The sequence below is a fragment of the Strix uralensis genome, chromosome 1, assembly GCF_047716275.1.
Source record: "Strix uralensis isolate ZFMK-TIS-50842 chromosome 1, bStrUra1, whole genome shotgun sequence".
NCBI lineage: Eukaryota > Metazoa > Chordata > Aves > Strigiformes > Strigidae > Strix > Strix uralensis.
The window spans coordinates 80,886,315-80,910,353 of NC_133972.1; the positions used below are offsets into that span (position 1 = coordinate 80,886,315).

Consider the following 24,039-nt stretch of genomic DNA (forward strand, 5'->3'; position numbering starts at 1 on the left):
TGCTCAGATGTTAGGTCTTACACCCGAGTTGCATATGGTTTCCCTCCTGATCCGAGTGTGGCATAGGCAGCACGTGTCCTGCACCCTCCTGAACATCTGCCCACCAAATTCCCCACCCACTAGCAGTTGGGTGGGAATGCATCCTGGCATGTTGACATAGGAAATGTGTCCGTGTACACGACTGTGTTTTATCTACAGAACAAAATGTACACCCTGATCCTATACCAGGGTTGCAGTATGGGGTATGCTTTTTACTCCCTGTTGCTGTCTTACATGGGCTCTTGTGTTTTGGTTTCCAGGTCTCTTAAGTCATGCCTCTTGGTGCTGTGTCTCAAGCTGTACTAGCTTGCCTCACTCAGCTGTTTGCTATTCCCTATCAGCCAGCCAACATTTTTTTTTCTGTGACAGATTTCTGTTTATCAGCTTTTCTTGCCTTATGCTGGATTCTGTAGGTCTCAGGTACTCTGCTCCTGCTCTCAAGATAACTGTGCTTGTCTTTTCAAACTTCCCTTCAGTACATCAGGCGTCTAGTTCTAGTTGATGCTTGTGAGCCAAGTTGTCTTGCCCAACCTTTGATGAACTGTGGGCCACAGATCTTGCCTGACCACCAGAAAAGCAAGCAGACCACGTAACTACCTTGATTTTAAATCTTTTTTTTTTATTTTTTTCAAGCTTAGTCTTTTCTGTCTTGGTGCAGGTCAATAAAAAGCTTAGAGAGCTTGTCATATTTCCTTTACCTTTTAAATAGCAATAATTTTATCTTTATATTAAAAAAAAACCCCGAAACCCAACAGTTTTCTTTCCTTTCTTGAAACCTTGCCTGATTTGACTTTTGCAGTAACTTTTTGCAGAATACTGGTAAAATCGGCATCCCCTAATGATGTGATTGTAAGGTAACTTTCAGAGTCTTTCAGAAAGGGTTTCATACCACCGATGAATCTTGAATTTCTCTTTTTCTTTAAGGGCTAGAATTCTGAAACATAGCCATTAAACTCATCCACTGTCTTTTGAATACTGAGCCAAATTAGTCAATGGAAAATGAACAATTAAATCTCTTAATGGGAGGCTTTTTCTGCAAATATTGATGTTAATTGCATGAGTTACTACATCTTGTTTGCACATGCAATATGGGGTAGTGGTGGAATGATTGAACACTTGTCCAGAAAAGCATCTTAATAAACTTAATGTCCTTATTTAAGCACCCTCTTAAACTGTTTTGAACTGAAATACATGCAGCAGTTAAAATCGACAGAATGAAATCCGGAGCAGCAAGCTCACTAACTGTATGTAATTGAGCTGGATTTGACAGGTCATAGCTAATATAAAGCTGAGGTGTCTGGAAGTCTTGAAGATGGATTGGCTTGGAACACAGCTTTCTGCTGTAGTTAATTTGCTTTGAAGCAGCTGTTCATTGAAGTCAGCATGACCTTGTCAGCTTTGCCTGCTTAGGTCGGTGATCACTAGGTGGTTCTCTAGCAGCTTTGCTGCCGAGTTCAAAAGAATCTGATAATGTGAATGCAAATAAGGTGGTGGTTAACTACACTTTTTGTCATTGAATTTCGCTGGGCTTGAACAGCTGTTCTCTCCAAAGTGGGCTCTCAAGTAGCTCCTACTTGACTTGAGGAACCACTTTCTTTCTGCTCTTGATTTTTAAGATTTCTCTTCCCGTTAGAAGTTAGTTATGAGTTTCTCAAGGAGAATGTAAATACATTTTCAAATGTTTGAGGATTTTTTAAATTTAATATGGTGCTAGGAGTTAATTTTGAACTTTTCCTAGGGTAGCAGATCCTGTCTTTGAATAGTACCATTCTAAGAAGCTACTTATTTCTCTCTTCCCTTGTACTTCTCCCCCTGTGCAAATTATGTCCTGTCTGCAACTGTAATCTAGTGAAGAGAGCAAGTAAGCTATATTTCATTCTTGCATAGCAGGCCTCATGAGGATGGAAATTGGTCTATTTATTTGTAGCAGAATTTTTGGAACATAGCACATATGAAGAAATGAAAAACACTTGAATGTCAGGAATTCAGGATTCCTAGTGCAAAGCATGACATTATACCTGGGCTTGATATGCAGACTTAACTCCCTGTAATGAACCTTGTTTACAAATAACTTCCATGTATAGTAATGCCAAGTGTAGACTCCAGAGGTTTCACTGGTAGTTTTCGTTTTGTTAGACTGAACACATACAGAAGACGGCACCAGTTATGTCAGTCTCTTATTTTTTTCCACTTTATTGTTGTATTCAGCATAAGTATGTTTGTGACTTTTTTCCTTATTTCCTGACTGTTTTGTTTTAAAAGAGTAATTTAAGTGTTGATCAATGTTAAATAAGCTGCCTAAAACTATGTATTGATATCCAGTTCAGATTGGATGTTTCTTCATTATTCTGATGTAGTAAATGGTTGAGCCCTTCCTATTGTGATGAGCCCACTCATTACAGTGAGCATTGTTCAAGTTCCCTTCAAATTAATTATAATAAAATTTAGACTGTAATCAGTAAACTCCAGCAAAAACTGTGAGTAAAGATTTTAAAGGTCTTGTTAAACCATCCTTTATTTCACACCGAAACAGAATCCATTGCCGAATAATTCAGTACTAAATGCTCCCCCAGAAAAGAGGAACCAAAAACTCTCTTAGAATGGATTCTGGAAGGCTTCTTTCTTCCATCAAAACTCAGGCTTTAAGTCACTGAATAAGTGGTGCTATTTGTTTGGCTTTGGAAGGCTCTGGCAGTGATTAACACGGAACAACTGGATAATTTGCCAGCATCCTGGTTTTTAAATTATTCTGGCAGTAGTCTTTTATCGCTGAAAGCAATGATATTAAAGAAAAAACTCCCTCTTACAATTGTCAGAATGGCATTTTAGCACCTAGTGCTTTTAATATGAGCACTGTTAAGTAATGCAGGTTAGCCAGCCACAGGAAGGAGACCGTAAGTGTTATTGGTGAGCTAATAACTTCATTATTTTGTTCAGAAGCTACAGACACTTCATGTTGACCTAAATACCTACAGAAAGGGTAACAGCACTAGATGGCAGTAGGTAGATAGATTTCATTTGTGCTGAAATCCAGAGAGAACTTGTGTAATACTTTGTTATGTTGTTGCTTTGATGTGTGTATGAAAGCTGCCTTTTTTTTCTGATGATGTGGAGTACTCCAAGTAGAAATTTCTGTGTTACGGCCAGTGAATGAAGTCTATTTCAATTGAAGATTTAATGGAAGTTATCACTGTGTTGGTTTAGAAAGAAGTAAACACAACTTTGCCCTCAGTGCTATCTGACCACATAGTTCATAGTAGCTTTTTGACTGTTGTAGTGCCAAGCTATGTTTAAAACCAAACAAATTAAAAAAAAAAACTCAGCCCCCTGCCGCGCCCCCCCTGCCAACCCCAAAACTTCCTCCTATCTGAATATGGTAGAGCCCTTCCAACCTGCTCACAAAATTGTCATCTTCTATTGGCATCTGACTCCCCAGAGGGAGAGGGGGTGTTTTCTCTTCCTGTCCTCTCCAACCTAACCTTATTTTTGGCAGAGCAATAAATGGGAAGAAGTAAGCCACACAAGAGTTGTACCTTGTAGGTCCTGATGTGACTCTTGACATTTCACGTATTTTGTCTGTAGCTAGGGTAGCTTGCAGATGAACCTCCTTCCTTTTGACAGAGGGCACATGCACCCACCCTTCACCCCAGCCTGGTCTGTGATTGTCTGAGCAACGGCAAAGGGGGGGATCTTTGCTTTTAGCAAGTTTTACCATTTCAAGGAGTTCATAGTGTACTTTGTTCTGTGAAGAATCTTTACTAATTTAGGCAGTCGGTAGTTCTGGGGATTTTTTTTTTCTGTCATGATCCTGCAGATTGGTTTTTTGAGTGGACATCCTGGCTACAAAGACTGGATGTTTACATTCATCTCAGTCCTGGTTTTGTCCTTGAATGTAGACAGACTTACAGAGTGAGCCTGCCAGCTTAGAATTTAAACAGTCACAGTTCAATAGCAAATGTAGTCATCCTATTTTCTGACTGTCCTAGAACAGATTATTCCAATTCCTCCCCTGAAACAGACTCTGAAGGCTTTCACCTGAAAGCCAGAAGAGTTATGGCTTCAAAGTCTAGTCTAGAGATGAACTGTTAAAGTTAGCGGGCCACCTGTGTACTGCTTCAATAGAGCTAGCAGGTTAAAAGTGTTTGTTTTGCACAGAATCGCAGACTGGTTGAGGTGGGAAGGGACCTCTGGAGGCCGTCTGGTCCGACCCCCCTGCTTGAGTAGGGCCCCCTAGAGCTGGTTGCCCAGGACCGTGTGTGGACCCTTGTGAATATCTCTGAGGATGGAGACTCTACCACCTCCCTGGGCAACCTGGGCCAGTGCCTGGTCGCCCTCACAGTGAGAGTTTCCTGCTGTTCAGAGGGAACCTCCTGTGTTTCAGTTAGTGCTATGGCCTCTGGGCCTGTCACTGGGCACCGCTGAAAAGAGCCTGGCTCTGTCTTCTTTACGCCCTCTCTTTGGATATTTATATACATTAATAAGATACCCTGAGCCTGTTCTGAACAGGCTGAACAGTCCCAGCTCTCTCACCCTCTCTTCCTATGTGAGATGCTCCAGTCCTTTAATCATCTGCATGGACTCTTGCCACTATGTCTGTGTCTCTCTTGGACTGGGGAGCTCAAGACAGTAATTACACAGTAATCCAGGTGTGGCCTCAGCAGTACTGAGTAGAGGGGATTCCATTTTTAAGTGGGAATAAAAATTACTTCCTAAGGGTTAGATTGTGTTGTATGGCTTCTTTGCTGACTCTTTGGCCCTCCAAAAACGTGGCTACTGTTTTTGTTGTAAGGTGCTCTGATAATATTTGTTCTGAATATATGGTATAAGAGGTATATAACTTGCAGAATCTGCAATAATTCTTGAATAATCTGGTCCTTAGAAGCCAACTGTTAAAAAGGAGTAAAATTTTTATTCCAAATGTGCTATCATTTTATACCATGATAAATGTGCTTATAAAACACTCACTGTTTCAAACATAACAGTATAGCAAGCTTGTTCCTGAAACAAAAGAATCTTTCTGGTTGGTTTTGTCTTGTTTTTCTTAAGTGCCAGTAAGATGCCAGATGAAACTCACTTTTATTGTGGGGAAAAACTTCCAAGTTATTTGGGTTGCCCAGACCAATTGTTCCTCATAATCTCTACAATGGTAGGAGAAGCCAATATGACTCTGTACATACTGCATCCCCACTAATAACTGCCATGATCCAATGTGAGCCTCTGACCTCTGCCGTGGGAGCTGTTGCTGTAGGTGCAGCCTTCTAAATGCTATGACTTAAGCTTTTTCAGTGTTTTAGTAAGACATGACTTGAAGTCCCTTGGAATGTGTGTAGTTTTCATTTCTAAAAGTGACAAGCATTCTCAGTGATTTATTTCATATGCAAGACTTACTAGTGTGTCATGTCTATGAGCTTGTCTGTTTCTCTGATCAAACTAAGATCAAGGTGTATTACAGAGGGTATCTAAAGAGAAAGTGATAAAGCTTTTCAATAACATTGTTATCATAGAGCAGCTGCAAAGTCTGCTGTGACAGAAATGTATTTGCAAGTCTTGAATGTATACAAGAACTGTAGCTCTAAACTCAAGTCACCATCAGAGATATTTATCGAGTAAATTGGCCCAGGTCTTTACAGGACACCTGTAAGTTTGTCTGGTTGTGGGTGCTGGAAGTAGTTCCAAAACCAAGAGCTGTGTGCTACTTTGTGCTTAGATCTAATTTGTTTAATTCTAAATTGCCTGAAAGAATTCTGGATTTGGACAGGATAAGCTATTGACAAATACTTCATTATTGTCATATAGCTTGTTCAGTATTCTTTGTGTCCATCCCTACTGCATCCTAGGTATCATGAATTCAGTAGAGAAAGAAAGCCTCAGACAAATTGTTGACTTTCTCTGGTTCAACTGAACTATCAGGAGTGTCAGTGGGTTTTCTAATGCGGATGGGAGCTCCAGCAGCTGGTTGTATCCTTGCCAGAAACCTACCTACCTTGGCCAAAAGCCAAGGTGTACACTTGTGTATGCTTTTCTTGCCATCCATACAGTCAGCAGGATTTTTCCCCAGAAGCCAAATAAAAATGGCTTTTTCCTTCCTCCATTAGCAGCAAAATTAGTTTGACTATTTGTCCGTAACTGTTTTGTTTAAAGTCACCTTGGATAAGCATGTATAAAGAACCTATTTGAGTTTGTTGCTCTCCAAATACTACAGTAAACGTTGAGTGATTCTCAGCAAATGTCACATATACGAATATCACAGCTCTATATTTATCTGCTAACATTCATGTTTATAACTTTTGAATGTGTTTCAGAGGATATCTGTCTGTAAATTTTTGACCTGCAGAGATGTCTTACATGGACTGAGGATGTACAGGAAATTCTCTCATGCTTTAGTCATTCACCACATCCAGTTAACTTAAGTCTGCTAGAGAGAGCTCTTGCAGAGATTTCAGGAGATGATCACAGTTTCACTCCCAGCAGCTGTGATGAGAGAATATTAACTGTGCCTGTATAGAGCACAAAGAGCAGACCATTTCAGATCTCAGTGAATGGTAATCTAGATCTTTGATTCTTAGCTATTCTTTAATATTGGAAGAAAAAAAAAGAACTATCAAGCACAGCTGAACTACTTACACTAAACAACAGTGATTCAGCACTTCAATTTGCCAACAGACACATCATTATCTTCTAGTTTGTACATGTCAAAACAGTGTAGGAGTATAAAATAGTAAAAGCTGATAAGGATTTGTACACCAAACTTGTGTTTAGAACAACTATTGAAATGTTCTAATGTAAAGGAGGAAATAATTTGACTTTCTTTCTGTTTATTAAAGCAGCATTAAGTGAATTGGTTATAGAGTATTTTCACTGATCTTTTCTGCTAGCTAGATATATTGGAAATACCAGAACACTAGAATCATTCCTATTACCTGATAGCAATATATTTCAGTTACTTCACACTAACTACAGTACAGTGAGGTGCTGCCAGGGACTGTACTGAGTCATCAACACTCCATGTTTTCACCATGGTTAATAAAACCTTGTATTTCTCCAAGTGAAACAAATGTATTGATTTCAAGAGAATAAGACTTTCTTAAGCTACTGTTTTTTGGTCTGAGGGGTGATGTACTTGTTCCAATAGATCTCTGGCAGGAGCCTGGTAAACAGTAGCATGGCTTTACCAAACAGACCATCTGCATTGGTTCTTGCTACATGAAGAAATAAAATCCCTCTGGCTGCTAAGGTGGGGTTAACCTACTGCTAACCTGCTGCGACCTACTAACTTGGATTACTACTAACCTACTGCCATGGTGCATGTTAGCAGGTGATAGCAGTGAAGGGCTTAACAATGAGCCTGTGAACTTATGGGGGGAAAGTACAGACTGCTTTGCATGCAGTAGTTACTGCAAGTTAGTTGACTCATTCATTGTAAGGTGTAAAGGTTGCTGTCATGAAAAGTGTGGCTTTTTGGTTTTAACTCAAAGGAGCAACTCCACTATTTATTCTGTTACCCTCTTTTGTAGTTGCTACATGTTAGAAAATGTAAAAGTTACTGAAATTTGAACAGGCAAAAATTGTTAGAGATAATCTCTGCTTCTCCATCTTCTGAATGAAGACTGAATTTCATCTGCCCACATTCTGAATTGGTTTAGTTTCAATTACAGAATAACAGAATCATCTAGGTTGGAAAGGACCTTGAAGATCATCTAGTCCAACCGTTAACCTAGCACTGACAGTTCCCAACTACACCATATCCCTCAGCGCTATGTCGACCCTACTCTTAAACACCTCCAGGGATGGGGACTCCACCACCTCTCTGGGCATCCTATTCCAACACCTAACAACCTGTTCTGTAAAGAAATGCTTCCTAATATCCAGTCTAAACCTTCCCTGGCACAACTTGAGGCCATTCCCTCTTGTCTTACTGCTCATTACTTGGTTAAAGAGACTCGTCCCCAGCTCTCTGCAACCTCCTTTCAGGTAGTTGTAGAGGGCGATGAGGTCTCCCCTCAGCCTCCTCTTCTCCAGACTAAACAACCCCAGTTCCCTCAGCCGCTCCTCGTTGGACATGTGCTCCAGACCCTTCACCAGCTTCGTTGCCCTTCTCTGGACACGCTCGAGTACTTCAATGTCCTTTTTGTAGTGAGGGGCCCAAAACTGAACACAGTAATCGAGGTGCAGCCTCACCAGTGCCCAGTACAGGGGTAAGATAACTTCCCTGTCCCTGCTGGCCACGCTATTTCTGATGCAAGCCAGGATGCCATTGGCCTTCTTGGCCACCTGGGCACACTGCTGGCTCATGTTCAGCCGGCTGTCAATCAACACCCCCAGGTCCCTCTCTGACTGGCAAATTAATGCCAATTAATGGCAGAGGATCTTGAAAGAGGTGCATACAAATGAGGGGAAGTGCAAGTTTTCACATGGGATGGTTGTGGAAGCAGGTGCAGGCTTCTTCAAGATGACATAAGTTGCAAAGGAAGATGTTCATGTGTCAGATATGGTTACTCCACATTTCCCAGTATAAGAGAAGAAACTTGAAAGGACAGGACTAGAAATTAACAGCTGAAGTAATTTGACTTTATAAGAACTGTCAAGCTGAGGTTTTAGTATGATACCATCACTGCCTACTACACAACTCCTATATGTAAGAAAGTCTGTCTGTACCAGTTACAGGCATACTGCTTTCCACCTAAAAGTCTGACAAGATATTGTAACAGACGTCATAGTCATTTGATAGACACTCATGAAAAACAAAATAATTCTGCAGGGAGAAAAAAAAAAAGAACCCGAAAGGAGTATATGACAAGAAATATTGTGTATAGTCAGATGATCTGAAGTTCTTTAGGAAAAGCCTGTAACATGATGGCATAAAGAGGGTCGCTTTGCTTCTACAACCAGAAGAACCTCCACCCAGAATTTCTGTATTAATTAACCATCCACCCCCCACATACCAGTCCCCCCCCCCTTTTTTTTTCTCTAACAGCAAAGGAGGAATGATTGCTGTAAACATGCCACAGGCTGCTCAGTTTGCTTTAGTAGTCTGGTGCCTCTTTTCCCAGCTCAGCTCTAGGTAGCTTATATGGAGAGAATAACTGGAGGACCAAGAGGTATGGTGGAAATTTGACATTAGCCCTCTCTGCCTTCTTATATTGCTGTGCAAGTGCTTGGGCTGTGAAAATTTATGAATCCTTTGTTACATTATTGTGTAGGTAAACATTGGTTTGGATTCAGTAGTATATAACTAATGGCATGATGAATGGTGATTTGGGCAATGTGCAGATTAAAATTTCTACTGATTTTTATGTTAACAATATAGACAGTAGCTTTCTCTTGCTCAGCAAAATGGAGTATAACTTTATTGCATGCAGAAAATACTGTAAGTGAATGTGGAAAACAGTAACACTATTTTCCTAGTTACCAAGAAAGCTACAAAGTAGTGGTACTGCTGATGCTTTGTTCATTGATAACTAAATAATGACAACCTTTCTTTTTCCTTTTTTTAATCATCTCTTTAGAGATTCTGATACAAAGTCTCAGGGGAAGAAAAATAAGAGAAGTCGGTGTCTCAGGTTGAATTTCTTTTTCCAGATGGTCCACTTATTTTCTAACAGTTGCATTTCTTTTCCAGATCCCTTTCTTTCTCCTCCATTGAGAAAAATCAGGATAATTTTGAGGGAGGACCAAAATGGGAGAAGTGCTACTGAAAGAGGGGGACTGAAGCCTGAGACTCTTCTTGGAGTGGGAATACTCCCTGGCCAGGCGCCAGCAGACAGGGACTGTCCTGGGTACCCCACCAGGTAGAGCCTGTGGTTCTCCCACTGTGGATGTGTGTGTCCCAACAGCAGGAGGACAGGGAGTGAGGAGGTCTCATTTGGTTGCTCCCCTGCTTGACTTCGGAGCAGCTTCTCAGAGCAGGTGCTGGAGCAGACCCGGTGAAGCTCTTGGGATAAGTTTTGGACTCGTGTCCCTTGCAGAAGAGTTGAGGCTCTGGCTGGCACCTCAGAAACGGTGATGGGCTGAGCTGGGCAATGTGTGCTGTCTCCTTGTTTCAGGGACTCTGGAAAGGCATGGAATCAGAAGCTTGTTTTAGGCTATAACCGAGCACTTGGTGCCTTGAGGTTTGTGGGAATTGTTTGCTTTGTATCCTAACTAAAAAAAACAATGCATACAACTCTTTCTACAGTAGCAGCAGAAAAATGGTACTTTGTTTTATTTTCTCTTAAGATGGAAAGAACATGAGCAGAAATACTGCCACTTTATGATGCTGTAATACCAGGTCTGTGTGAAATGGCAAGGGGTAGTTACCGTGCTGCTCACTGTTCTGCATGAGGAATGTATGAGAAGAGGAGTGGAAAAATCACAGCACCTTGAGATAGTGATCATGGCAAAGAGATGTCGTGTGGGTTATCTGAAGTATTACACATAATGTACAAAAGATATCCACATCTTCTATTATGCATATGTTCCAGGATTCATCTGAGTGACAGTTTAATGTACTGCTTATTTCTGTCTGATAACACTTCCTATTCTTTTTTCTTCCTTGGCTCTCTAAAGCTAGTTACAATAATGTGAAATGAGGATTTTCCAGTTCTGTCAGGAGTTTTAAACCCTCATGTTTCTAGCACCACCCGCTGCTTTTAATCCTAATAGGATTTTTAACTGCTTTTGTCTGTGCTTTGTTTCCCCAGGATCTACTAACGTTTAAAAGAAAACCTTTATTAAATAAATGGAAGATGGAGTTCAGGTATATCCATCCCTTTCTTTTGCTGAGCTTGTCTGATGTTGCCTATGCACAGAGATCTTTTGGCTTCTGTTTAGTTTTAATGAGGAAACTGCTAAGTTGTTTTAAAATAAACAGCCAGCATTTTACAAAAAGTTGGCGTTTTTAGGTCTATATAAAGTCCTTACGCAAGTGATAGAACTACACTGTAATGAGGGGCCTTGTATTTAACAGGCTTTGCAGTCTTTGCTTAACAGTAAGAAACTGCTTTCACTGTAATTGACTTTAAAAATCTTAATTAAGAGCCTTATGTTTGAATGTTTATCAGGAAAAGAGCCATTTATGTGAACAGGTAGAATGAATAGGATGAGCTTGCGAAGCATCCAGAATGACTGCATGGGAACAAAGAGACGTCCAAGGCAAGGGAATAAATATGAAATGATCGTCAGCCTGGATGTTTCTGGTTCAGGCAGTGATGCCCAGGATTTATCTCTTTTTTTCAGAGTGTACAGCTTGTGAAGTACAAAGTGAATGATTGCAGGAGTGCATGGGCATTTGTCGTGGACTTGTGGCTGCTCTGCCAAGTTGTGACTCCTCTTGCTTCTTTCTTTGGTGAGAGCTGTTGTTTTACCCAGCTGGGGTGAGGTGCCAGACCCTCACCACTCTTCCATGGGTGCCAGTACAATAAAGGTAATTTGTAGCAGTGGGACAGTGGCAGCTAATTGCCTGCAAGGTGCAATAAAGAGAGGAAGCTTTGCAAAGGAAATCATTTAGCTTTGTTGCAGCAAGTAGATGTGAAGGGGTTTTTGACTGCCTTTCTTAGGCTTCTTTTTCTGCTTGGATTGAAACAAGTGCCAGTTTGACACCAGTAGTTTCTAGGTCAGGTTCCAGGCTCTCTGCCTCCCTTGTGTGGTTTCTGCAAAATCTGGGGTGGTTCAGTGAGGCTGCTAAAACGAGGCATGGATTTGCTTGGGAGGGAGTGAGGGATTAAGAAGGTTTCAGTGACACAGCAAAGGAGCAGCAGGTGGAGGGAGTGAGTCTTCCCCATAGTGGGCTACAGCAGCCTCTCCTGCTCCTCAGTCTTTGGGACTGTGGCACAGCATCACTGTGTGGCCCCAGAGATGGCAGTGCTGTTGCCTGTACTGACAGGTGGCAGGTCATCTCCTCCTCACTCTTTATGTGACCTATGTGGGGTCAAGGAGCTCTGCTCCTGCTGTTTGTGTATCTCTCTTCAGAATGAGGTCCTGCCCAAGATTAATAAATTGCAAAATAACTTAATTTTTCGTTTTCATTTTCATCCTTTGTTATTTTAATAAATAGTAGCAGTCAGCTTAGCCTTAGCATGTTGAGAACTGGTGATCATTGCTAATGTATAGTAAATGTCCTCTGAGATCAGAAGGTAGAGAGAAAGGAGTGAATTGTAGATATCCTGAAGAGAACTGAGCTACAAGCAGCAAGGAAGAACTAAAGAAAAGAGGCCTTTTCTTACGAACTTTCATAAACAGCTAAGTTGCACAATCTCCTGTTACAAAGCAGTAGGTAAGGAAGAAAAGTTAAGAATGAAAGATGAAGTATTTGAAGTGGATAGATAACGTATTTTACCCAAACATTTTTATAGCTAAGAAGTAAAACTGGATATAACCAAACAGCAAAGGAAAGTAGCTCCAAGTCTGAACTTACTAAAAGACCATTCCACGTTTCCCCAGCCAGATTTTTTTAATTCACTTAACTGTTTTCTCATCCTCTTCTAACTTGTCCACTTTGCATCCTTAATAAGGAAGAGAACTTGTGACCTGCTAAGTGCCAGAAACCCCTTAACCCCAAGTATATGTGCGTACATACCTTCAGACTGGCTGCTGTGCCATTCCTCTCTCCCCAGCTGCCCATCCTCAACTGTTGTTGGTTTATGGTCACTATCAAATAGTATACAAAAGACATTCTTAAAACCTATCTATAATACTGACCATAGCCAAGCTGGAGTGAAGTCCAGATTGTCAAACATGTTGTAAACCTAAATCTCCCTTTTTAAACATTGAATCCACTTCAGTATAGTCAATGCTTAGACTGACAAAAAAAAATTGTGTCAGATACACAGATTATCTTGGGAACAGCAGAATTCAAATAGTTCCAAAGATGGCTAGCAAAATTGGAGGGGAAAAAAAAAAAAACAAATCCAAAAGAAACCACTAGTCGTCTTCCTGCATTCTTATTTTCTTCCTGTAAATGTGACTTTAAAAACATGTTTGGGGATAGGATCTGAAAGCGAGCGTCATGTTCTATGACTGTGGGACAAACTAATCGGAGAAACTCAATATTAAAAAACTTGTATTTGTTTAGGTACACTTTTTCCTGTCAAAGGGCTTTTATTGATGCTGGATGTAAAGTCCTCAAGTTGGCTAAATAGGCTCCCAGTTGGTTGTATAAACTTGTTAAACTGTGACACAGTTTTCTGAACACATCAGTTTGAATGTTAGTTCAACTGGCAGATGGTTAACCCATGTCTATCTGGGTGCACTGCTGTGTTAATAAAGGCCTACACATGATCAATTTAAATAAGAAGACTTTCTGTACCTGCAACATTTTTTATAACCTATCTATTTTGTATTGTTCAGATAGATTTCTTTTTACTAACATAAGATTTTGAAGCAGATTCTGGAATTCTTTCTCTTTGAAAGAATTTATTTATTTAACAGAAAATATTCTTTCCATTTCTGTCATTCAAACTTGGTAGCCCCAAAATACCAGAACTTAGAGTTTATTAATACAGAAGGGCTGTAATAGAACATAAAACCAATAGATCTTACAAACATTTTTACAAGACAACTAAAGCCTTCTATCTACATGAAATGAGAGAGTAATAAAATTAATTGGACACAATTGACATTCTTGACACTTCCTGCCTGCAACTTTTAGGCTTGCAACAGAAAATAAATTTTATTTAAGAAATAAGAGCATTGAGGATGTTTTTGAAGTAGGCAGTAGAATTTTTCTAGAATTCTCATTAGGTGTGTATAAAAAGGCATAATTTTCATGTTAGGTATGATTTTTAAATGATGGTTCTGTAACTGAAATGTTAACAGATTAAATTAATGATTAAACATTCTATCAGTCTGCATTTGAGATAATCATTAATTTTTCAAATGTGACTAGTTATGAAATCTATCATATATGATCTAACATGACAGCTGTGTCTAAATGGGGAAAGTTTGGGGTTTTTTTGTTCTTACTAAAATAGAGAAGAAACATTTGATACATAAAACTGCTAACATTTTAAAAATAGTAAAAATACTTAATGTGTATTGCAATTTAACCAAATAATGCTGAGGTAACATCCTTTTGCCCTACTGAAACAAACCAAAATTATTAGACTTCTTGGCTTTTGATTCCAAACTCTGTTGAAGTAAACTAGCTTTTACAAAGCATTATAGCATTGGGTTAGGTTTGGTTCTTTGGAGTGAGGTTTGGGTTTTTTGGGTTTGGGGGTTTTTTGATGGAATTACCTTTTTTCTGGTGGAGAGTTCTTCTCCTAGAATATTGTGACCACCTGGTGGTTTTTTGGTTGGGTTTTTTTGGTGTTTTGTTTTGGTTTTTTTTTGTTTGTTTTTTTGCAAGTGTCTACAGGCTGGTTTACAGTTTACAGCCAGTCCTTTTTGAAATTAGCCTTCGCTTATGCTGCCCTGACAGGAGAACCAGGCTTTCAGTTTGAAGTGTTTCTGGATAGAAGCACACAAACTTGACCACAAAAAACCAGGCTGCATACTCGTTTCAATTCATAGACATATAAAGCTCCTAATGTTTCATACAGAGATTAAAAACCATTAATAAAAGGTTTCTGTGTTTCTTATTTGTTTGTCGTGGACAGAACCTGTAGGGCTCTGATGTATTCCAGAAACAGCAAAACATTGGTTTACTACTGCTGCCATTTAGTGGTCTACATATGATCATCTGATATATTATGGCATAGTTTCTTTGTCATCTGGCAGCATTAAATCTAGTGCTTTATATACTAGAGAATGATAATGTCATATTCTCCAAAGGTTAATTATGTTGCAGCTAAAGCAAACTTCTAAAGCAACTTTCTTGTAATTTTTAGTATCCTGCTTTTTGTTGTTGTTTCAATCAGTGCAGGTACAAATAGTTAATGTTATACTTTAAATGTCTTTTAAAAGTGGTATATTTGTTTCTCCTCTAGTCTTACACAGAAACCAAGCAATGGGATTTTTTTTTCCACTTACTAACAGGCAAGCGCAAGCTGTTTGCATTCCATCAATTTACCTGCACATGACTGCAGCCACCATGCAAGTCAGCCAGCAAGACTTTGAAAAGGCTCAAGAACAAGTGAAGCTTTTGAAAAAGGATCCTGGGAATGAAACTAAGTTGAAGCTCTATGCTTTGTTTAAGCAGGTAGGCTTGACTGACTTTGTTTCATAAGGGGCATTTATAATCTGAGGGGATGGACCTGTAAAATGTTTACTTAAAACGGGTTGTTCAAATGTATTGTGTCTTAACAAGCTCTTCATTTCAAGTGCTCAGATTCTGTTCTTAAAGAGCCAGCCCCTCAAACCCTGCCTGAATTCTGAGGGAGACCAAGCCTGTTTCATCGTATAAATCATGCTTTGAATAGAAACCTTTATTCAAAGAAATAGAGCCAATTTGCATCAATTGTGTGATGCCTTCCATATAATATACCATATATTGATGCAGCTCTGGAAAATGGCTTATGCCTAGGAAAAAGAGTATGTCCACATGCTTCCTCTTAAATTTGTTGTATCTACAGTCAGTCAGCCGGGCCTATAATATAATGATGTTGACATTTAAAGGTTGATTTCTGAAGCTTTTTCCCTTTTTTTTTTGCATGGTCGTTGTAGTTTTTTTTGATTCAAGGAACTGTTCCTCTACGCTTTGAGTGAAGGTTATTCTTTACTACAGCGTGGAAGAAGACCTTTGTAGAAATAGTTGCAAGTCCTTAGTGGGGTTTGTACTGGTATTTGGGGCAGTATTTGTGGATCAAGATTGGCTGCAGCATCAGTACAGGCTGTGGCTTGTTATATTGAAGAAGGCAATCAATTGCTGCTTTAAATAAAAACTTAGACAGCTGACTGTTCCAGGTAGTTTTACTAATTAATAATAGTGAGCTCATAAATGTGTTCTTTCTTTCCTGCCCCCCACTTGAAATATTTCTCTCTGACAGTGTACTTTTCTTCAGGAAAACTGATCAGAGAATAGGGAAGAGGGGCTCAGGAAAGCTGGTTAATATTCAAAGATCCTCCAAGCACAGAAGCGATACATCCCAATAAAGAGGAAGTTGGATAAGACCACCAGGAGGCCTACATGTATGAATGACAAGCTCCTGAACAAGCTCAAACACAAAAAGAAAGCCTACAGAGAGTGGAAGTGAGGACAGACAGCCTGGGAGGAATACAGAGGAACAGCAGCCAGGGATCAGGTTAGGAGGGCCAAAGCCCTGACAGAATTAAATCTGGCCAGGGATGTCAAGGACAACAAGAAAAGCTTCTACAGGTATGTAGGTGACTACAGAAAGAAGGACTAGGGAAGATGTGAGCCCTCTCCAGAAGGAAATGGGAGACCTGTTTACCCAGGATACGGAGAAGGCTGAGGTACTCAAAGATTCTTTTTGCCTCAGTCTTCACTGGCAAGTGCTCCAGCCGCACCGCCCAAGGAGCAGAAGGCAAAGGCAGGGACTGTGAGAATGAAGAACTGCCCACTGTAGGAGAAAATCAGGTCTGAGACCATCTAAGCAACCTGGAAGTGCACAAGTCCATGGGACCTGATGAGATGCGTCCACAATCCTGAAGGAACTGGCAGATGAAGTGGCTAAGCCACTATCCATCGTATTTGGGAAGTTGTGCAGTTTGGTGAAGTTCCTGCTGACTGGAAAAAGGGTAACCCCCATTTTTAAGAAGGGGGAAAAAAAAAAAAAAAGACCCAGGGAACTACAGGCCAGTCAGTCTCACCTGGCAAGATTGTGGAGCAGATCCTCCTGGAAAGTGTGCTAGGGGACATGGAAAATAAGGAGGTGATTGGTGACAGCCAACATGGCTCCACTAAGGGCAAATCATGCCTGACAAATTTGGTGGCCTTCTACAATTGGGTTACAGCGTTGTTGGATGAGGGAGGAGCAACTGACATCATCTACCTGGACTTGTGCAAAGCATCTGACACTGTCCCACATGACATCCTTGTCTCTAAATTGGAAAGACATGGATTTGATAGACAGACCACTCAGTGGATAAGATAAGGAATTGACTGGATGGTCACATTCAAAGAGTTGCGGCCAATGGCTTGATGTCCAAGTGGAGAGTAGTGACAAGTGGCGTTCCTCAGGGGTCAGTGTTGGGACCGGCGCTGTTTAACATCTTTGTTGGTGACACGGACAATGGGATCAAGTGCACCCTCGGCAAGTTTGCTGATGACACCAAGCTGTGTGATGTGGCTGACACGCCGGAGGGAAGGGATGTCATCCAGAGGGACCTTGACAGGCTTAAGAGATGGGCCTGTGCAAACCTCATGAAATTCAACAAGGCCAAGTGCAAGGTCCTGCACATGGGTCAAGGCAATCCCAGGCACAGATACAGGCTGGGGGATGAGTGGATTGAGAGCAGCCCTGCGAAGAAGGACTTGAGGATATTGGTGGATGGAAAACTGACTATGAGCCAGCAATGTGTGCTCGCAGCCCAGAAAGCCAACTGTATCCTGGGCTGCATCAAGAGAAATGTGGCCAGCAGGTCAAGGGAGGTGATTCTCCTCCTCTACTCCGCTCTTGCGAGACCCCACCTGGAGTGCTGTGTCCAGCTCTGGGGCCCCCAACATAAGAAGGACACGGACCTGTTGCAGCAGGTCCAGAGGAGGCCACGAAGATGATCAGGAGGCTGGAGCACCTCCCCTGTGAGGACAGGCTGAGAGAGTTGGGGTTGTTCGGCCCGGAGAAGAGAAGGCTCTGGGGAGACCTTATAGCAGCCTTCCAGTACTTAAAGGGGGCCTACAGGAAAGATGGGGCGGGACTCTTTATCAGGGAGCGTAGTGACAGAATGAGGGGTAGCGGTTTTAAACTGAAAGAGGGTAGATTTAGATTAGATACAAGGAAGAAATTCTTTTCTGTGAGGGTGGTGAGACACTGGAACAGGTTGCTCAGAGAAGTTGTGGCTGCCCCGTCCCTGGCAGTGTTCAAGGCCAGGTTGGACGGGGCTTTGAGCAACCTGATCTAGTGGAAGATATAGTGGGAGGGGGGTTGGAACCAGATGATCTTTAAGGTCCCTTCTAACCCAAACCTTTGGGTTGGATTCTATGGTACTTCAGAATAACTTAGCCTCTTGCAGTTCAAGTGGTCCAGTGCCCTTGCTCACAGTAGGGACAACTTTGAAGTAAGATCCAGCTTAATAGATCCTATGCAAAGGTTTCTTTGTTCACACAGCTTACAAGTCTTTAGTCTTTAGCTTTCTTTTCAAGTATAAAACGTCCACATTTTTTGAGATAGGAGAACTTAATATGCATGGGTGTTTTGGAAGCTAGTGTCTCGTATTGGTTAGGTGCTCCTGAAAGTCCAGCACCGGGTATTAGGAAATATCCACACTGAAAATTTCATGGTATGTTAACTGTCTGAATGTTGTCCAACCACTAGGTATTCCTTCTGTCTCAGAGTTGAATTCTGTATCGTGATCAGATAAATATTCTTAACAGTCATCATCTTTTCTACCAAGACATCTAAACTTTAATCAGAGGTTTGAGTAAGTTTTGTTTTACTCTCTCTTCTCAGGCTACTGAAGGTCCCTGCAATTCTCCAAAACCAGGTATGCTGGACTTTGTCAAGAAAGCCAAGTGGGATGCATGGAATTCTCTCGGCAATTTGTCTCAGGTGACAATACCTATAATTTCACTTAGCTACTTTGTAGATTACCTTGAAATGCCTCATGTGTAAGTGAATGGCTGATGTCACACATTATATGCTAGTTGAGCGACTCTGCTTCAGACACCAGAATGGTTTGCACCATATTCTACAGTCATTTAGTTGCTTCTGTGTTTGGAAGGTTTTTTTATTGTGTAAGCCTAGTCCTACATTATTACTACCAGCTTGTACCAGTGTAAGATATTTTACATACGTGTTGACTTTCAATAAAATAGTGGTTTTCGCATGATGTTCTATTCTGGTCTTCCCTTTAAGAAAGATGGCTTGAGCTTCTCAGTTTTTAAAACAAAGAGCAAATCTGTGAATCCAGCACATTGATAACTTTCTCATTTTAAAAAGTCAGTCTCTTATGCCACTGACTAAAAGACTAGCAAAAAGTGTATTTAGAGCCTCTTTTCTTTCTTTCTTTCTCAGTATATCTTGACATCTTTAATACCTCTCATTACCTTTAGAGAAGTCTTTACTTCCAGTGAAGCGAGCAGGAAGAATATAGATGCAAAAGATACATAAGCGGGTTTTTTTCATGCAGACTGTAGTAAGTCTGACTTACCACAGTTTCTTCAGCTACTACTAAATGAAGGAAACATAGGCTTTACAAACCACCTGTGTCACTGCTGCATGAGGCCTGCTGTTCAAGAGTAGTTTCTGAGGTCAGTCAAAGATATTACTTAATGCAGAGGGGGGGTTTTTTTGCATTTTTTTCTTTTAAAAAGAAAACATCCTTGCATAATTTCATGAACATAACATATTCTTTTGCTGTTTGGGGGTTTTTGGGGTGTGTGTTTGTTTTTTTGTTTGGTTTTTTTTGAGATGGCTCTGCAGCTTTTAGAACACTAAAGGAAAAAATCTGTTCTTGAAGTAATAGTGGAGAGGGAATAGACAATTTCATGTGTTACAGATTATGGATTATAGAATTGTTCAAAGTATATTATGCTTTCAAGAAAACAGGTTGTAACAACCAAGAACCTACAGTTCTTTTAAATCACTGCTTACTGTAGAAATAGGGAGGCAGGATTCTTTAGGCTTTTGCATGTCATGTTTGTGCTAAATGAAAATTAGTGTCTTCAAGCAATTTTAAAATGCCGTAGACCCATTTCAGCACTCTTAATTTCAGCAACACATGTTCCAAAATAAAAACTTTTATTTTGTTGGGAGAAATGTTCAACTGGAAAGCAGAAACAAAGGATCCATAGAAATGTGTAAATACTGGAAATATGACAAAGGTCTCCCTGGTAATCTTAGGCATGGATGGGGGCACTTCTCCAACAAAATAAATGTCATCGCCCCAGCCTCTACGTACTTTTATTTTGTGGATCCATTGCTGCTGCTTTCCAGATGACTTTAAGCATGATCTGCAGTGTTTAAATACAGCCTGTTCCTCTTCTCATCCTAATTAGAATGCTTTCTAAATTGAGATTTTTTTTTTTCTTTTATGCTGAAGCACAGTCCCCTTCCCCTCCCTCCCACCCCTGGTATCCATTTTATGAATAGCATAACAAACTGGTTTCCATTTCAGCCTTTGATAATCTGGTGTGATTTTTTTTTTTTTTTTTTTCTTTCATTACAGGATAATGCCAGACAGAAATATACTGAACTTGTCTCAAGTCTGGTCTCTGCAGAGTCTGCTGACCCCAAGACAGATGCTTCTCCAGAAGAGGGCAGACATGGTGACTATGAAACAGTACTGGTTACCACCAAAAACAGTATCACAAAGATAATGTTTAACCGACCTGAGAAGAAAAATGCCATCAACCATAAGGTAAAGAAATTAACTTGGGGAGGATTAATGATTTTTTTTTCTTCCCTGGGTAAGCTACTTAAATTTTTAAGGAATCATTACTACAGGTTTAGCAGAACTAACTGAAGCATGGTGATCTGAATTTTACAAGGGCTTAGTATCTTGACTCCAACCTAAGGAATATATATCCAGTAGAAAATGAAACCACTCAGCTAAAATTTTATTGATTGGGCTTTTCTGTGTCTCCTGGGTTTTTTTCAAATTTACAGGATTATAGTCTTCACTAAACTAAAATGGCAAACTGCAGGAAGACTAGTCTGTTTTGTGGAGACAATATTTGACTGTAGGTTTATGGATAACAAAGCATGTGTGCAGCCTGCTTTGGCTCAGCACTGTTGTGTGTATGTCTAGAGTCTTCCAGTTCCCATAGCGATCTTCATGGGTAAATCTGTCCTGTGGTCATCCTGTTTCACAACTGCAAAGATACTGGAACAGAGACTTCACCCCACTGCTGCTAGTTTTTTAATATATTATTTTGCCCCTTTAAACTACTTCTCAGGTTTTAAAATTATCTGTTTCTAGTTAATGTCTATTTTCCAAAGGACCTTATTTTGTCCTTTAGATTTGCATTGGAAGTCTTGAGTATTGCAGGCATATGTCTTTATGGTCAGAAATACCTCACATGTAATACTTAACTTTCTGTGGATGCAAATTTTTTTTCATACTTAAAAGGATCATAGCTAACCTGTCTCAAGTTCCTTGTTGTCAGTGTGAATCTCCTTTTTATGATCTCTTAAAGCATCACATTTCTACTCTGATTTTCCTCTTATGCAGATGTACAGAGAAATTATGAAAGCGCTTGAAGAAGCTGGAAAAGACGATTCTACCATAGCAGTTATTACTGGTACCACACTTCACATGCCTCTCTTAGATTTGTTATATATTATGCCAAAGTATAGTGCAACCATGAACTATCTACCTGTATTTAGACTAAGATAGAATTGTGTGAGTGAGGAAATTCTTTCCTCTAGTATAGACCTGAGATTTTCCAAAGTGTTTTAGCAATATTCTTTTAAGGTGGTGTTTCAAATTCCTTGGCAAGCTTGCTGTTACATCAAAACATCTTTCTGAGATGAGAAGATAGACATAGAATACTCTTAAGGGCCTTATTACTTCTGAGTAGCTGATATATTTACTCCACAGCATCTTCGCTACTGCTTTTGAGGTTTAGTCAATTTTTTCTATCTCTGTGATACATTGGAACATACTAAAAGCAAGCCCTTCAAATCCTGTACTGGCATGGCTGATTGAAAGTTACACTGCATATTTGCCTATAATCATTGGAAGAAACGGATACTTTATGTTGATTTTTTTTAAATTTTTTTTTCTGTGGCTGCCATAGGAAAGGATTAGCCAAGCAAGCTGCAACTTGGCCCAGCTGTATACATCCCAGTCACCAGATGTGTGCAGCTGGATGACTGCAGTGACAGTGTGAAAAGGCAGCGTGAAAAGGCAGCCCAAACTCATGCTGCCTGTGAAGTCTGACTGCTCTGGGGATGTGTCATTTGGATTCTCTAGAGGACCCTTTGGTCTGACTCTGATGCTGACTGAACGACATGGCAGGAGGGACAGAATAGCTGAGGGCAGGTGCTGTCTCTCTGGCCCGTCCTCGTTGCTAATAGGTGTGGTTTAGGAAATCAGTCGAAGCTTGAGCTCTGGCTGGCAGCTAAGTAGTGTAGATGCAAGGTGTATATGGGCTTTTTTTGACTTATTACTTATGAGATAATGGCATATGTATTCTCCGCAGTCTTCTTTACCAGCACCTTGTATTCCCAGGGTGCTGAATTTGCCTTCAGTAGCAATGGCTAGGCACAACAGTCCTTACGGTGTGTAAAGGGTTGTTCACTAACAGGTTATCTGCTTGTTACTGAAGAATACGTCTTTCAGTACAGTGATTTCAGCACAGTGCTGTCAGTTTTATCCTTACAATGCTATGCCTGTTCCTTAATTGGTCATAAAAAAATGTGAAACTTTTACCACATGTTAAATAAGTTATTTTTTCTGCTTTTCCTTCATCAGTTGAAGGGGGATGAAAGGAGATACATAAACTTATTCTTTTTTTTTTTTTTTTTGGAACAGGAAAACGGAAATGTATCTCACGTCTTACTATGTGAATGAGAAAAATCCTGAGCAAGTAGACAGGGAAAGAAATTATTTTTTTCCATGTGACACTGTTACAGAAAAAATAATTATTTTTTTCTCCTTCAAATCATTAAATTTAATGTTATTTGGCTTTTTACCCATTGTTTTTCAGTGAATTGTCAGTCAAAATTTATTTTTAAACCATAGATGTCATTTAAGGTAGTGTATATACTTTGAGACAATCCTTCTAATTACTTAATAATGTTAGATACTTAGAGTGAAATTATTTTGTACATGTAATAAGTAGCAGCTTCTCTTACCTACTCAGAAACCATTGATGCATTTATTCATATGTGTTTTCTGCAGGAAATGGAGACTACTATAGTAGTGGAAATGATCTGAATAATTTTGCTAATATCCAACCCAGTGAAATGGAGAAGATGGCAAAAGATGGAGCAGTATTACTCAAGTAGAACATCTTGGTTTCAGATATGCATAAGTTACTATAATGGGTAAAATACCATTTGCAGGCATTGTTAGAAAACACGACAGCAGGGACCCAGTTATGCTACAACACATCCATTTAGATGACTGTTCTAAGAGCTTACCATGTGCATAAACACAAAGATCATGTGGGAGAAGTAGTATTAATTGTATTAAATGAGGAAATGAGATTAATAATAGAAATCTTAAGTACAGTGATGCTAAAGACTCAATGTTATTTTTTAGTCCCCAGAGTACATGCAGATATAATGACAAAAACATGATTTTGAAAAATGTGTGGGTTTTTTGATATCCAACAGTGTCTACACTAGCAGGACATGCTAAATACCTTCCCTGTCAGACTTCTTTGAATAGAATCTAGGTGTAATGAACTTGTTCAAAATTGCCCAGGAATCTTGATTCTGTCTTTGAGTCTGAATCTACCTGTTAAACTAATTTATTTTCTAGGGTCAAGGAGATCAGGGGTATCATCTGACACAGTGGCTGAAATGTTTTTGTTGGGACAAACAACATGCTTGTTTCTTCCCTGTTTAGCAGATTTTTGTCTTCTCTTTTACTTCTGTATGTGACGATTACATGTGAGAGATACTTGCAAGTTGGATTGCTCCCTCAAGCACTTGCAATTGATGGAAAATCTAAAATACACAGAAAAGCAAACAATGTTTTTGATTTATATTTTAAAGATGAACTTCAAGTACTCAGTCTGCAGCTTGTACTTAGGCAAGCTGTCTGTGGATCACAGTTGCCCCTACAAAGTGATAACGATGCAGTCCGAATCTGTTGTGAAGATGATATTCAGTGGTATCTGGCAAGCATTCCATCCTGCAGTGTTCTGTAGGGTGTTCAACACAGTGCCCAGTCTCATGTACTTTATGGCCTTTCATCATGCTCTTGTGAGAAGCCTGCATTTGCTATGCTGTTACTATTACACAAACACAGTGCTTCATTACAGCTGATGCACAGAGATGCCAGAGAAGTGGG

General features: G+C 40.1%; 1 protein-coding gene across 6 annotated transcripts in view; it reads left to right on the forward strand.

Moving 5' to 3' along the window:
• The window catches only part of ECI2 (enoyl-CoA delta isomerase 2), a 36,121-nt gene that overhangs the window by 4,536 nt on the left and 7,546 nt on the right, over positions 1-24,039 (forward strand). For 3 of the 6 annotated variants that reach the window (XM_074872775.1, XM_074872803.1, XM_074872812.1), the window contains exons 2-6: positions 14,992-15,154; positions 18,525-18,623; positions 20,242-20,433; positions 21,247-21,316; positions 22,921-23,023. In XM_074872775.1, the coding sequence (XP_074728876.1) occupies positions 14,992-15,154; positions 18,525-18,623; positions 20,242-20,433; positions 21,247-21,316; positions 22,921-23,023 (627 nt within the window). Of the gene's footprint in view, positions 1-10,718; positions 10,775-11,253; positions 11,441-14,991; positions 15,155-18,524; positions 18,624-20,241; positions 20,434-21,246; positions 21,317-22,920; positions 23,024-24,039 lie in introns of those variants that run through there. The other 3 variants (XM_074872764.1, XM_074872784.1, XM_074872793.1) reach the window with 3 other exon arrangements.